The sequence below is a fragment of the Anguilla rostrata genome, chromosome 6 (genome assembly GCF_018555375.3).
Source record: "Anguilla rostrata isolate EN2019 chromosome 6, ASM1855537v3, whole genome shotgun sequence".
Taxonomy (NCBI): domain Eukaryota; kingdom Metazoa; phylum Chordata; class Actinopteri; order Anguilliformes; family Anguillidae; genus Anguilla; species Anguilla rostrata.
Window position 1 is genome coordinate 20058341 of NC_057938.1, and position 16580 is coordinate 20074920.

The window sequence follows — 16580 nt, forward strand, 5'->3', positions numbered from 1 at the left end:
AAATGTCATTATAATGATTACTTAAAACTGCAACATGAATTCGTTTTGACATGCTGTGTAATAAACGGAATGCAATGAATGGTTTTGCAGTGACCAGTAATGCTCTTATAGTTGCCCTGGTCAATGCATCTGCCAGATAAATGATTCGGAACACATCAAACCTAGCCGGAAAAATAGCAGTTTAATTATTATTTTTTTCTGTCCATTAACATCTTCTCCAAAACATACATTAGCTTAAGTTGTAGATGGTGTTTGAAATGCAGAAGTTGCTAACGCATCCGATACTCGCGATGTCTCACCTGACCGGCTTTTCAAGGTAAACAGGGCAGTTGTTAGAATTGCCTCATGATTGTTAGCCTGCATACCGACTCAGACATTAGTGGAATGCAAATATACAGGTTTCTGTCAATGACAGTGTGTGCGGTTTACATCTTTTCTGTAGTGGGCACAATGGTTTGTGAAAAGTATGCTCCTTGTAAATTATGGAATGTCACACTTTTAGCCAGGATAAGTGTCATGGGAACGTTAATGACCACAGTGAGTCAGGACCTCGGTTTAACGTCTCATCTGAAAGACAGCATCTCCTACAGCACAGTGTCCCCGTCACTGCACTGGGTCATTGGGGTTTATTTGACCAGAGGGAAGATAGTGCGTGGTGGTATGGCTGCTGGCATATGGTATATTGTACACACACACACACATCTATATGTATGGATATGTCTGTGTTCATATAAATTCTATTTTCTTTGCCCTGAAGGAGATGTCACATGATTTAAAAGCAACTCTTGAATCCAGGCAAACAAAAAATGTATTTTAGTGTGAATGGTGGAATGGTCTTTCTGTGATTGAAGCATTTCTATTTAGGGCCCTCACAGCTTAGAGACCTTCAGCTGTATCACAGGATTTATTATTTCTACAAATGCGCAGCCCAATTTCAAGCGCATCAGCAATTTAAAGATGGCTTTCAAAAACGGAGAATGGCCATGTGATAATTTGAGCTTCCGGACATAAATGCTATAGTAAAAATATAAGATGCATCTGTCCTGTAGAGAGAAAGCCAGAGGTTTGCCCTTGCACCCTCACCCTTCTGTTGAGTAGTTTCACAATGTGAGTTTCTAGTTGAGTGTACATGTGAAATAACCCACAGGTTTGTATAGACATTTGATTTATTTCATTTTTATCACCATATCAAGCACACTGTTTCTCGCAGTTTTCATTTTTTCTTGTTCACCATCTTTAATCTACAATGATGCAATCAATGGTGTCCTTTTAAGAATACACACGAGTGATTATCATTGCCACGATTGCTCCGAGATCTTTGCATTGCAAAACAATGTTAAAATTTTCAGCAAACTCTGAAGTCAGTCTTTTTAGTAATGAGAGGCTGTGGAGAGGAAAGAGATATTTCCCTGTGGAAGTGAACTGTACTCTCTTTTGTATGTTTATTTGAATATGTGTGAGCAAATAGACAGGTCTGTTGAAACATGCGTGTTTCATATTGAATATCAAATGAATTGTATTCCCTTCTTGGCATGCCCTTCACAACTTTTTCGAAGAAGGTAGGAATGTCCCTGTTTGTAAGTGTTCATGTTTATGCAGGTTTGCTAGCTTGCTTGCATTTCTACTGAACAAACAGGAAAGTCTTGTCTCCCTGAGGTCATTGGCCTCTGAGTCGTTAAGAAAGATCTGGGCCAGGGAAACTTCATCTACAGAATTTTGGCGCCAAGAGTGTGTTTTCACTGGTGGGAGAGGAAGTCGGCCATAAATGCATAAAGAATTTTGCATCACACTCTTGCAAGTTTTATTTTAGCACAACAGCACAATATGAATTGTTAACAATGAGTTTACAGTTGTTTTTCCATCTTGTGGCAGATAGCATCTCACTTCAGTATAACGGGTGCAAATCAAAGGCTGCCTTTTTTCAGGATGTCACGTCAACTTCCAATAAAATGATTGTAACTAAATAATTAGATTTGAAATTATTGATAATATCACAGGCTACTGGAGAGGGGCAATGTGATAATATACTGAGGAGATGATTCCTATCTTCTGACCTTTTGTTGACGAATAACTAAATTGCAGATGAGAAAAAATTAGAAACTGCCTCAAACTGTTGTATAGCTATAGGGTATAGATCAATGGCTTCCAAACTTTGAATCACAAGATGCACACAAGTATTACTGAATATAGCCTAATACACATTATTTGGTCATTCACACCAGTCAAATGAAACCCTTCTGTTCCTTGCACTGCACTTGCATTAAACATATATTTTTATGTTCATATTTGAACGTATAGTAGGCTACATTTCAAAGGGTGGACCCCAGAAATTGTATTTGCTCCTTAAGGCAGTAATAGACTAAGAAGTTTTGGGAACCACCTGACAATATGACTGGAAAGCCAGTCCAGCCTGGAATCATTGTCAGTTTCAACCAGAAGAGGTACTTTCAACTGCAAATGCAGCCAAATTGGCCAATGATTTGATCTTGATAAGAGCCAGTCTGTCAACCAGAGACTCCTCCTCTCTCTCTATCCTTGTCAGGCGAGAGTATTTTGTGGTGTGATGAGCTGGTTCAACCAATGGGGAAAGTGGGGAAAGCTTCTCCACTGTTCACCTGCACCTACATTGGGATCCTGCTTTTGGAAAAGGGGCTGGGCTATAGGAGGAGGAGAAGGGAGTGGCCTTTGAGCATGAATGATGCAATGTATACATGACAATGTATATAGTAAAGTGGGAGGTCTGGAAACGCCTGCAGCTGCTGAATATAGAGCACAAACGCTGGTCCAGGGTCAATCTGCAAACCTGAAACCTCAAGGAGACCAGAGGGTAGTGAGAATATACTGGAAAACCCTGGGATAAAGAATGCATCGTAAGTATTTTTCCATTATATGTTCAGCATGCTGTTTGTGGGGAGCCGTTACAGTGCTATGTGTCATGACTGGACAAGGACTACTTACAGGGAACATACCAGTTTCAGGCATGGAGTGTCTGTGGCATGTGTACCGGTGGCTTGCGTAGACATGCTTTACATGAGGCTACGTTGATAGTCTGTGTGTGTCTTGAAGGGGGGTCAGTCTTGCAGCTTTTTGTTTGGATTTAGAATGCATTTTGTGGTGTCTCAACGTGTAGGCCTACAGGTTGTTCTGATGAGCTGGTTGAGGGAGAGACTCCCGCAGCCCCCAATCTTTCTCACTGGCTCGTTGAGCAGAACTGTGGCATGAGAGCAGAACCGTGGCAGGAAACCCGAAAGGCTGTCGGCTCATTTTAAAAGACCGATACCGGGTGAAACTTTTGGAGAGGCCAATAATTTTATCTCAATCAAAAAGGGAGGACTAAAGCCAGGTGGGCTGTTTTGCAGTTGAAATGAGCAAACACGGAGCCCTGTGCATTAATACGTGCAGTGAATTCAGGAGCTGTTAGCTCAGTTTTTAAACATGCCTGCGATTCTGAGCTTGTATTCTGACTTTCTAACCTGCTGTGCAGAGTTTCTGGTATATATGGTATGGAGTGCATACTCTTTTATGGAAAACATTGACCATTACAATTTTCAACTACGTCCATTGAGCATCTTGAGTGAAAAAACACATCCCTTTAGGTGTGAGATGCGATAAAAATCAGTTTTGAACTGTGATTTGAGGTCTAATTCATTCTTAAACATATGAGATTGAGTAGGAGCAGTCTCCCAGGTAAGTTCCCAGTATCAAATTGAAACCACTGCCGCCCCCCCGCCCCCCCAAAGACATTAGGCATTGTTAAATTCTTACATTCTTCTCACTTTTGTTCTTAATAAAAGTTCCTTCGAAAAAACTAAATGTCGGATTCATCAAAAAGGCGCAGACCCTCGTGTGCATCTATCCCAGGTGTATTGGAGGATGAATTCCCTTTGTTCTTTAATTGCGCGCCTGTTCGTGTTGATTTGCATAAGGAAACACCCTTGCAATCTCGTAAAAGCCATGCCACCTTCAGGGCCATGTGCGAACATTGGCCATTCATCGTTTACTGCAGATATAAGATCTGTGCCGTATGCGCACGGTCCCTAAAGACGCACTGTCTTCCCAAGGCGCGATTAACCAAGTTATCCAAAAGCAGCAAATTTGCCAAATGCTGGGTTTGGCTGTGCGCATGTGGGTCTCTATAGGAAGGAATTATAATGAATTCTAATAAATGGCACAGTGGTGCAGTGGGTAGCACTGTCGCCTCACAGCAAGGCGGTCATGGTTCGTGTCTGGCCTGAGCCTTTCTGTGTGGAGTATGCATGTTCTCCTCGTATCCATGTGGGTTTCCTCTGGGTCCTCTTGTTTCCTCCCACAGTCCAAAGATTAATTGGAGACGCTCAATTGCCCGTAGGTATGAGTGTGTGAGGGAATGGTGTGTGTCCCCTGCGCTAGATTGGTGGCCTGTTCAGAGTGTAATCCTGCCTCTCACCCAGTGCATGCTGGGATAGGTTCCAACACTCCCCGTGACCCTGCCCAGGATAAGATAATGATGGTATATATAATGGGTGGATGCGAATGAAATACACATTACAAGGGTAATTAAAATGAAAAGTGTGAACGGGATTAAATATAAAAACAAGAGTATTTGAAAACTAAACTAAAACTACTAAACCTTCTCTTAACTAAAGCTAAACTGAAACTGAAATCATATAATCATTTATACACATTTGTTATTAACATGAGGTCTGTAACTACTTAAAAGGAAGCATTGTAAATAGAAACATCTGCATTATGCTTTTATGCATGTTTCGAAACGCATAAATTTTGATCTTACCAAAGAACAAATTCAGATAAAAGAAGGATGAATGGCGAAATGTTCGTGAAAACATTCGTAAGCACATTTAACAGTCAGATTTGATCGTATGCATGTTTAGAGGCCTGTTGTGATCAACTGTTTCACAGGGACCCACTTGCACTGAGAATATACTATTACTTACTATCCATCCTTGAACGACCAGCCATGGCCATTTGCTTCCGGCTGCAATTTTGAATTGGTTGCAGTGCTTGCATAATCGGTGATTCTGAAAGCTAAAAGAATGATACTAATAATTCTTTTCAGGTCATTTAAACCAACAGTAAGATGAAGAAATCATTCTCAGCACCAGGAGTTATACAAGTAGAAACTCTGAAACTCTTTGAGCACTGCTATTTTTTTGGGGGGTAGTGTAGGTGTTTCCTCAGAATTTCCTGCCTTTGTTAGTCTGGCATTGACAAGTGAGAAGAATGTGGGCAGGGAATTTTATGGAATGGTTTGCTGGCTACCAGCCCACCTGCTCATTAAAAAACTGTAGTGCTGAATTTCACATTGCATGCAGATGGAGTCACTGGATTTAAGTGGCTGAAAAAGGAAGGGATGACCCAGACCCTCTCTTACGAGATGGATTTTAGAATGAGAATGGAATAGATTTTTGTTCTGGGTTTATACACAGTTTAAAGCATTTTTTTAAAAATGAGCCAAACAATTATTAGCATATAGGGAAAGGTTAATTTAGAAATAACATGAACATTAATATAGGCAGATTTGTTCAGTAAGCTGTTCTATAAGCTGTTTTATGGTAAATTATGTTTGAAGGTCTCTATTGTCTGCGATCATTTGAGTCCAGTATCGATAGAGCTTATTTCAGTAAGTAACAAACTGTGTGGGCCCTTACGCTCAGATTAATCTCTCCTGTCAACAGGTCATTTTGATTGATCATTGCATCCATGTCTTATTTTTAATATCTGCTTGACTACAGTGAAGACACTTGTGCTGTTATATACCCAGAATCCTTCAGTGGAAACATCATCGAAGCAACGCAAATGCTTGTTAATAAATCAAACTAGAATATCTCCTTTCAAGAGTGTTTTCAAACAAGTGTGGAATAGGTTTTAAAGACGGAATGGAAAAAACACTGCAAACCTATGGTAGAGTAGAGTCAAACAAGGCCTCAACTTTCAATATTTGTCATGTTTAATGTTGTGGAGCAGGAACCCAGCCAGTAGCTGCAGTTCATGAAAGTAAATTTGTATATTGGCTTAGGGAGACATGGGTCCCAACTGGGTACTGTTGCTGAACCTGTGACATCTGACCTTCACCCCTTAGTGACCGCCTGTGAGCCCACCGCCATGTCCACCACCACAGCAATGGACCCAGCTGCGGATGCCGGTCTAATGCAGCTCAGCGGCTCCGCCTCCGTGGATGACATCAATGGACGGCCTGTGGCCATGTACGTGCTATGTCAGTTATCTTCTTGGGTCAGGACATCATACTCACTGTTCAGACATATTAACAGCCCTTTCTGACTGTGCACGCTTTCTGTAGGGAGTCATCAGGGGAAGAGTCTGCCTGTGAGAGGGAGGAGGAAGTGGAGACCCCAGGTGAGCCCGTCCCTCAGCCCATCGAGACTCGGGACCCACACACACAGAAAGGTGGGTGTGTGCACGTGCGCACTCAAGCACAGGCACACAGACATTAGACAAGCAACGCATTCAAAATGGTGTCATTTTGGAGATAAAGCAAACAATTAGCTTGGTGACTAACACTGCAGATTGTTACCATGTTAAAGATGATTCGCTTCAAAGTTGGGTAACTAGACAGCCTTAAGACTTTGAATACATGAAATCCCCATCATCATTTATTTATGTGCAAGTCTATGTGAAGTCCACCCAGTGAGGGGTATACTGTGGTCACTGCTTTCTGTTTCTCAGTTCTGGGAACCTGTCAATGAGGCCATTAAGGCCTCCTCACCCTCCCTATTGTTGGGCCGTGCATGTGCTGTTTTTTGGGCTGCTGAAGGGGGCCACAGTCGCCAGTGACTGCTTGTGTTGGCAGAGACTGAGCACTGCCTGGTGCCTGCTTTCAGGTTGGGGATTTGATCAGAAACACCAAAGGAAGGCCCTACTTGTAGGGACATTTGGTTTTTACATCTCTCCCGAAAGAGGAGGTCGCCTACCGTACTGAGTCTCCCTCCTTACACTGGGACGTGTGCTCACCCTCTGCAAGTCCCCCGCCTCGCCTACCTGTTTGCACCTGCATCTCACGTCTCTCTCCTCCCACCCCGTCCCCCCTTAGGTGAGGCACCACGTCTCGAGACTTCGTCCCCGCTCGTGCCCACTTCCCAGCTGTGGACCAGCCGCGGCGACGGGACCGTGAAGCTGAGGATGTCAGAGTCTGGGCCGGCTGCCGAGCCACCTGTCACCGTGCACGAGCTCTTCACCAGGACGGTGGAGAGATTCGGGGGCCAGACTGCACTGGTCAGGAAGGAGGGCGAGAAATGGAGGACACTAAACTTCAAAGAGTACTATGAACAGTGCAGAGCTGCTGCTAAGAGCTTCCTCAAGGTGAGGCCAGTGCACTGCCTCACAGTGCCTAGCAATTTTCTCACTCTGTCACAGACACAGTACAAGCATTTATGGCTTAGGCCTGATACACAGCACATCAATTGCATGCTGATTATATTCAGCGATGCACATGCTACTCCCATAATTTGAACAGTTGGCGCATTGAACATTACTTTTACAGTAAGTTGAGGTTCATTTAATCCTTAAAAAACCACAACAAAAAACTAAACAAATGGAATACCTTGCCAATCATTCTGTGATGGCTAGAAGGCCTGCAGTAAGATGAACTGACTCAATCTCCAATACACCATTTCCCCTTTAACGTAATAATAAATTCTCAACCTGATGGAAGGTCAAATATGACAGTGGAAGTTTAGGGTCAGGTTGTGTTGTGTGTTTCTCTGGCAGTGATGTACGGTCTGATTATGCTGTTGGATTTCTGGCTGATCAATTGCCTAGAAACCAGGCTGCTGTTCTGCATTTTCATAAATCTTGAAAAACCAGTCCATTATCTCCGTTCACCAAAGGAGCTGTGGGTGGAATGGTATCTTGCATGAATGCAGTGTCAAGTGTCCGGTGAATGATGCCTGTGTGAGTAGCTCTTGTGCAGTGACTGTTGAGTAAATGGTAAAAGCACAGTGTGGTAAATCCACAGTGAGCACCAAGTGTTCAGTGAGTGTTGGGTGAATCTTCACTGAATGTTGAGTGATCGATATGTGCTGAGTGAATGTTGAACTGTGAGTCAGTGTTGAATGAGCTATGAGGGCTGAGCAGTGTTGAGTCTTGGGTACGTGTTGGGTGAGCGGTGCTTGCTGTGTGAAAGTAGGGTGGCCAGTGATGAGTGCATATTCAGTGATCAGTGAGTGTCGAAAGGACGTTGAGCGGTGAATGTTATACAGTGGTTGTTGAGCAAGTGTTGCGTGAGCAGTGAGCATTGATTGAATGTTAACTGAATGCTGAGTGTTGGGTGAGCATTGAGTGCCATACTCTGACTGAGCCTCTGTCTCGGACAGCTGGGTCTGGAACGCTACCACAGCGTGGGCATTCTGGGCTTCAACTCCACCGAGTGGTTGATCTCCAATATTGGAGCGATTTTCGCAGGGTGAGTCCTCACTCTATACTTTTATTGACCTTCCTTTGGAAGGTACCAAACAATTCCTGATACAGCAGTTAATTTGAAGGGTTCAGTAAAAAAAAACTCCCACAGCTATGACTGAAAAGGCAGATGAAGGCATGGCAGTGACTGACTGTTGTTCTGTAACAGCAACCCACACCAAATCTACGAAGAATAAATGACTTGCTTCTGCAAAGTAACTTCCTACAAAACGACTTAAAAAAAAAAAAAAAAAAAAAAAAACTCTTGCTGTTGCTGCATAGCCATTGAAATAGAATGAGTGTAAATGCAAAACTACCAAACATGATGAATAAAGTGCCAACATCACTATGTGAAGTGAAAGATTTAAGAGTCACCCTCTTTTCTTAACTCCCCCAGCGGGTTTGGTGTGGGCATCTATACCACCAGCTCTCCGGAAGCATGCCGGTATGTGGCCGAAAACTGCCAGGCCAACATCCTGGTGGTGGAGAATCACACGCAGCTAGAGAAGATCCTTGAGGTATGTGGGGCCAAATGGGGCAGGGTGGAATAGGCTCGCTGCTGGCTCACTTACAGGACACTTCAGACTTTTCTCTTCAGTGGACAATTTACGCTCAGATATTTAATAGGAAGTTGAAATTGGGCTTCGTATGAAAAGTAAATGTTTGGAAATTTCACCTTAAAGCCAGCAGCTAATTCAGACCTTAGAAACCAGGGGGTCTGTTAAGGGGTGCCATGAGGGATTTGGGCCACATTTTTAAAAAATCTCACTTTGGTCCCCATTTTTGGTAGTTGCATAGGATGACCAAATCCCGAACCATTTCCTGTTCATTCCATTGCAAAGAGATCACACATTTGCATTTACCATTAGTGCATATTTAGGATATTTTCATGGAATTATTTCCAGTTACATTGCATAATGATCCATAATTATACCTAAATATACAGCAGTGGCACAAATAAACAAACAATTGCTCTGTGAAGACACACAACCGCAAAAATGTACTAAGGTAGGCAGTTTCTGTTGATAATAGTCGATAGCGGACGTCGAAGTGGCACGCGTGGCATCGGTTTCATTCTTTTATGCAATTAACCAGATTCAACGATTCAAGTTTCAACTTGAAATTCAATATCATTCAAGATGAATTGGTGCAAATAAATTCATGGACCATTTCTAAGTGTTTTACAAGTTTTTATTTATTTATTTTATTTTATTTTACTTTATTTTATTTGCATAATATAACTATAGGCAGCTTGAAAAAAAACATTTAAAGGGCCTGCCTAAGACATTTCAATGCAAGAAAAACCTCAAGGTCTAGCATTTACTTTTTATACTAGAGTTATATCATGCATGTTTGTTTTAATGATGTATCTCTTCTGTATTACAGGTTCAAGACAAGCTTCCACACTTGAAAGCCATAATCCAGTACAGCGGTGAATTAAAAGAATCAAGGTCAAATGTATTCACGGTGGGTTTGTCTCACTCTGCTGAATATGTCTAACTGAATTCATATTTCAAAACTTTCTGTTTCTGATAATGCTTTCTATAGCTTGTCCATAAATACAGACCTTTTGGCATATATATTCATATATATCTGAAGGGCAGGGTGCTATTATGATAACCTGACATCTTTCAAAGTTCTTAATTAGCAAAGCTGCAGAAGCCGGGCATTCCTTGCATACAGCACACAGGCACATTAGTTTGTGTTCTCACATTTTTTTGTCATGTCATTCTTTAATTCTTGACGCTCGCGACAAACCGTACGAGATTATGAGTCTAAAACGTTTCAGATCTTATCCACTTTTTGTGAATGTTCATGAGTGTATTGTTTTTTTTGCGTGTGCTAAGTGGGCGGAGTTCATGCGGATGGGGCAAGAAGTACCCGATGCCCAGCTGGATGGCATCATCGCCAGCCAGAAGCCCAACCAGTGCTGCTGCATGATTTACACCTCGGGAACCACGGGGGCGCCTAAGGGCGCGATGCTGAGCCACGACAATGTGAGTGCGCCACTTGCCAATCGTCTAGTCCCGATGTCTACCGAGGAGAAAGAACAAGGATAAATGGCTAGTTTCCCATAAGTTATTTGCCCAGTCATTGCATTGCAAGGGTTTTCACTATTGTTTACTCACCGTATGTACATTCAATAAGTGCATGCAAACTACAATAAATCCAGCAAATGTATTTTTGTTACCATATATTGTCTCCCCCCCCCCCCCCGTATTGACTTCTAATGTTCCACTTATTACGGTTGCAAAATATTCTGTTTTGAACAAATCTTGCTTTTAAAAAAAATCTAGTCGCGAATCTCTATTTTAAAATAATATAACTGTTCGAAATTGTGCGGTAGCCTCGTTACGCACAGCTTGCCTCTGTAATGCATCACAAACCCCTCTGACCCTTTTGCAGGTGACCTGGGTGGCCCGGCAGTCCGTGAAATACATGGGGTTCACGGACGCCGACGTCAAGCAGGAGGTGGTGGTCAGCTACCTGCCGCTGAGTCACGTCGCCGCGCAGATCATTGACATCTGGATGATGTTGACGATCGGGGGGGCCACCTACTTCGCTCAGCCGGATGCCCTAAAGGTGATCTGGGGTCAACAGGTGCAGGGCAACATTTGGGGGGTGGGGGGGGATTTTGATGGATATTTGTATTAGTATTGCATTATTTTTCATTTGTTAACACTGTTTTATAACTGATTCTCGGTGTTTCCTTGGTGTCCTGAAGCAAAAGAACAGAGTGACACATTAGATATGCATTTTTTCTGCCCTTCCATGTTTTTATTAATGAAAAAAATGTCCACTTCAGTCCTTATATAGCTCCGCCTTACCTACATACGAGCTCAACCTGACATTACATAACTAGGTTCTACAACCAGAATTTTCTCAGGGCAGTTCTCGCAAGGGTAAGGTGTCTCCAATGATACAACAGCAATTCACTTGAGTTGAAGTATAGACCTTCAGGTATGGAGTTGTGTGCTTCACAGCCCTTAAGCTGTGTGTGGGCTTACAGGCGTGTGTGTGTGTGTGTGTGTGTGTGTGTGTGTGTGTGCGGGCGCGTATGCGTTCTCCAGCCAAACGTTGTGCCGTCCCTCCTCTCAGGGCTCTCTGGTCAACACGCTAAGGGAAGTGCGGCCTACGTGCTTCTTGGCCGTGCCTCGCGTGTGGGAGAAGATGCAGGAGGGGATCGTGTCCACCTCCGCCAAGTCCTCCGCCATACGCAAGAAGGTGGCCGTCTGGGCCAAGGGCGTGGGGCTGAAGACCAACCTCCGCATGATGCAGGGGTACGAGGGGAAGAGGGGGATTTTTTTCGGGGGGGGGGATGACGGGATGAGGTTCTAACGCTCCGGTGGTTAGACTTGAAAAGGGTCGGTTTCAGTACGCCTCTTCCTTCGGCTCCCTGCAGCACGGCGCCGTCGGGACCCCCCCTGGACTACCTGCTGGCGAAGAAGCTGGTGTTCCGGAAGGTCCGCAAGGCCCTGGGCCTGGACCGCTGCACCACATGCTGCACCGGGGCTGCGCCCATCGCCAAGGAGACGCTGGAGTTCTTCCTCAGCCTGGACATCCCTCTCTTCGAGCTGTACGGCATGAGCGAGTGCTCCGGTCCCCAAAGCTTGTCCCTGAACCACAGCTTCCACCTCGGCAGGTAAACGCGCACGCTCACGCGCTCGCTCTCAGACGTGCAAGCAAAAACGCCTTTCCGGCAGCTTCTCCTGCGGCTGGCTGCTAACATCATAGTAGCGGACTGAATGCTAATGCTGCTGCTGTCGGTTGCTGCTGTTACGTTTTGCACCTTCTTCACTGAGAGCAATTAATGTTTTCTCAAAAAACAATAGTTTAAATATTTGTATTTCATTAGATAGTTTGCTTGCCGATGGCTAATCCATAGATAAAGCTACACTGACAACGATACAACCAAACGCCCAACGACCATGCTGTAACATATTAGATGCTGGTAAACAAGTGATACCCATCAACTGCTTTCAGTTTATTCATCATCAAACAGTTGAGTGTTCATTGGTGTAGGGTAGCTGAACTGAACATGCAGTGGACACAATCAATGCATCTCAAGCATGGCGGGATTAAGTCACATAAAATGGCAACAAAAAAAAAACCGCAGAGCAGATGTATACTTGGTGTGTACTGGTGTCAATTTTTGTATGTACAATTTAACAGATATGTTTGCATTTGGTGACCTTAATTCTCTTAATTCTCTTTCCCAGAAATTGTCTACATCACTGAGTGCTTTCATTGAATTGCATTTTTGTGTGTACATCCAACAGTACATCATTTTGATGTAAAAAGGCAGTTTTTTCAGAGTCTCTGTCAAGTGCATTGGTGGGTAGCAGTGTGATTATTTTAAGGAAATTTTGAAATTAAAGACCAAACCTGCATGTGCCTCTTCCCTCTTGGAAGCTGTGGGAAGAATTACCCTGGAAGCATGACAAAGATCTTGAACCCGGATGACAACGGAGAGGGAGAGATCTGCATGTGGGGCCGCCACGTCTTCATGGGCTACCTCAACATGCCCGACAAAACTGCGGAGGCGCTGGACGACGAAGGCTGGCTGCGCTCCGGGGATCTGGGCCGGCGCGACGCAGACGGCTTCCTCTACATCACAGGGCGCATCAAAGGTGAATGCAAAAAAAAAACAAAAAAAACAAACGCAGTCCCTTCAGCTGCTTAACCGTACCTAGCGGTCAACGCCGACGCCAGTCTCGGCCGCGCTTGAGGTGAACATAATCACCAGATGCAACTGTCTTTCTCTTAATTTGTGGAGATACTGGCCTTCAATAGCTGCCTGTAAACACCTTTTTACACGTGTGTGTGTGTGCCCTTTCCAGAACTGATCATCACTGCTGGTGGAGAGAACATCCCACCAGTGCCCACTGAGGATGCTGTGAAGGAGGCCGTGCCGCTGATCAGTAACGCCATGCTCATCGGGGACAAGAGGAAGTTCCTCTCCATGCTGCTCACCATCAAGGTATGAGCTGCGTGCGTCTGCTTGTTCACACCCGCTCATCTCGCAGCCTCAAGTCCATTTCAGTGCTTGTGTCTGGCAACAGACGCAGCAGTCTCTGGTTCCAACTGGAGTGAATAACTACGCGTCAGTCCGTCGCTATATTCCTGAGCATTCAACAGGAAGAATCCTGTAAACTGGTTTCTGGGACAGAACGGTAGTATAGCAAAAAAAAAAAACTATGTTAAAAACCCTAACCCTAACCCTTTTTTGTTTTGCCAGAGTTGTGCAGATGGCATCTAGAGCGGTGTTTATCTACATGTAATTGAGTTCTTGGCCCAAAATGGAAGTTTATGGTCTGCTAATTAAATCCATATACAAGTCCAATTCAGTTTGAATGTTAAAGGGAATACCTGCGGAAGTTACTGGCAAAGCACATTAAATTAGCTGCCACAAGATAATTATTGCCATTTGCCGGCCAGGGTGGGAGTTCATTTCAGGACGCGATCCTGAGTGGTTGATCACAGAAGTGGCATTCATTTTAAATGGTCTCGGCTATCTGAGAAATGCATGTACAATCAGTGAGGGATCTGTGCTGACTGGCAGAATGCTCTATGGCCGGTCCGTCTCCTTATCCGGCAGCGCATGCCTGATATTATCACATGGTGTGGTTGTAGTTTTTGAATCATAAAATTGATCTCTTCAGCAGGATGCTTGTGGATGAGTATGGCAGTATAAGGCTACATTCTCTGTATGGACTGTAGACACACATTGCCATCTAGTGGTCTGTCGGGCACTTACAATGCATATTAACCAAAGAGTGCCAAGGCTAATTAGATAATAGCGTCATTTTGATTTTAATATATGTGAGTTCATTACTTTATTAACTGGCAATGAATGATGCATGGGTAGGCAAATTGTAAAATGAACAGATCAATTTGTTAAAAAGGAGCAACATATGAAATTACTTAAAACATTTAAGATTGTGTGACTTCTTAAAGTCTTAAAATAAGCGTTAGTTCACAACATACCTGGGTAAACTAACGATTGAAACCCGGATTAAACATGCAAGTGGCTTGCGGTGCCGTTTCTACGCCGCACAAGTGTAAAGCGGAGTATCTCCAGGGTGAGAGCGCCACAAGTGGTCAAGCTCAGAAAACCACAAAGTTACGACTTTAACGAGTCAGGCTGTACAGCTGCCGTTGTGGGCATTGACCCAGTTGCGCAGGTGGTGCTCCCGGATGGCAGCTGTCTGACCAGCCCCTGACCCCATCCCTCTGGGCCCCCTAGTGCAAGATGAACCTCGAGACGGGCGAGCCGACGGACGAGCTGACGGACGAGGCGGTGGAGCTGTGCCGCAGGCTGGGAAGCGGCGCCACGCGGGTCTCCGAAATCGCCGGCGGGCGGGACCACGCCGTCAACGCCGCCATACAGGACGGCATCAGCCGCGCCAACGAGCGCGCCGCCTCCAACGCCCAGCGCGTCCAGAAGTGGCTTGTGCTAGACAGGGAATTCTCCGTCCCGGGGGGAGAGCTGGGTGAGCCAATGGGAACGCCGCTATGAGGGGGGTGGGTGGGTTGGTGGGTAGGTGGGGGCGGGGCTTGTCACAGTGTGTATGACGTCTGCAGGCATGGTCCTGCATCTCGCCAACCTTAAAACGCCACAAGTTGTTGTGTATCAAAGTATGAAGCAGGTCTACATGTAGTATAATGAGCAGTGTTACAGAGCGCACTAAAATGCAAGTTGTCATCCTACTGTACCACACTGTCTGACACCAAACGCTGCTTCAGCCCTGTATTGATATAGAAATGGTGTCCCTCTTCTCCTCTCCTCTCCTCCTCCCCCCCCCCCCAGGACCCACAATGAAGCTGAAGAGGCCAATGGTCTTGAAGATGTACCAAGAGCAGATTGACAAATTCTATAACGATGCGTAGACTCCCACCAGCCCTGTCAACATCGTGCTTCTGAAATGAGACTTGACAGTACAATCTCCCCAACCCCGCACGCCATTCCGAGACCAGATCTACAGAAATGCACCGAATGCTCATTTCAAATTCTGTGAAAAAATGTAATGTCTGTATAACTAACTTTTTTTTTTATTTTTTATTTTTTTTACTTTAATGTTTTGGGTGTGGTTAAACTGGGAAATAATTTGTAAATATCAAATTTGTTTATTTTTAAACAGTATTTATTAATAAAAATCAGGGTTCATACACTTTTTCACCAATGATTTTCATTGACTTTTCCATGACTTATCCACAACCTTTAACTGAATTTCCATGACCAAAACAAATGACTATCTCAGCAGGACGATTTAAAATTATTTATTGTAACACTAAGTAAAATTAGGTCTGCATCTGAAACATATGGTGCCTCTCTAAAACAAATAAACACCAGACAGACACACTTCATATTTTAATTCGAATAGTTTAACATTTTGTCAATGTCTCAAACAGGGCTCGAAATTGCGACCATTTTGGTCGCATATGCTCCCAAAATTTAATCTGTGCGACTTCGACATATAATTGGGAGCATTTGTGCGAGTGCAAATAATTGTTCTGGTGCAACGTTTTTTTTTTTTCTTTTTTCAGTCGAACGTCTCTTCCTTTGTACTTTCGCTGGTTAGTACACTCAGTATGTGCCTTGTGAGCTGACGGTGACCCTTCTAACCAATCGTGAGCTTGACATTCTTACCTTTAATGCTGATTTTAAATTGCTTAATATTAGCCTGCAATCACTCCCTTTTGCAGCACTCCACTGTCACGCGACACACAGAGCTAATGCGTTTACTTATGTTACCTGAGGACAAAAGTTTGTTCAATTTATTAGCGTTATCGAAAGTTGAAGCGAAGATTACGGCATTTTTTTTTTGAAACATTAACGTAGTGTTTTGTGTAGTGACCCGGTTGAAACAGCTAATTTCTCCGATGCAGTTTACTGGCGGTTGATTTAATTAGCGGTATTAATGTGACGAGAAGCGCTTTGTCGTTTGAATGCATAACACACAATTCCTTGAAGAGTCGACACATTTTAGGCGTGACAGTTTAACTGTTACTTGTAAACCGTACTGTTATATTGTCGTTTTTTATCAATAAAAAAAAAAAATCTATTGCATATATTGTTGGTGCTCCTTACATTTTGGTGGGTGCTCCTAACTTTTTGAAATTGGGAGCACCAGTGCTACCAAGTAAAAAAAGTTAATTTCGAGACC

General features: G+C 43.9%; 1 protein-coding gene across 1 annotated transcript; it reads left to right on the plus strand.

The window, feature by feature from the left end:
• The first annotated feature begins 2848 nt into the window (after positions 1 to 2848).
• On the plus strand, positions 2849 to 15584 carry LOC135256786 (long-chain-fatty-acid--CoA ligase ACSBG2-like). The gene is made up of 15 exons (XM_064338926.1): positions 2849 to 2870; positions 6080 to 6203; positions 6299 to 6405; positions 7049 to 7317; positions 8331 to 8419; positions 8810 to 8930; positions 9799 to 9879; positions 10260 to 10409; positions 10819 to 10995; positions 11512 to 11693; positions 11816 to 12055; positions 12826 to 13043; positions 13254 to 13393; positions 14660 to 14906; positions 15224 to 15584. The coding sequence occupies exons 1-15, from the start codon at positions 2864 to 2866 to the stop codon at positions 15301 to 15303; spliced, it is 2232 nt and encodes a 743-aa protein (XP_064194996.1). The 5' UTR covers positions 2849 to 2863; the 3' UTR covers positions 15304 to 15584.
• Positions 15585 to 16580: the final 996 nt, after the last annotated feature.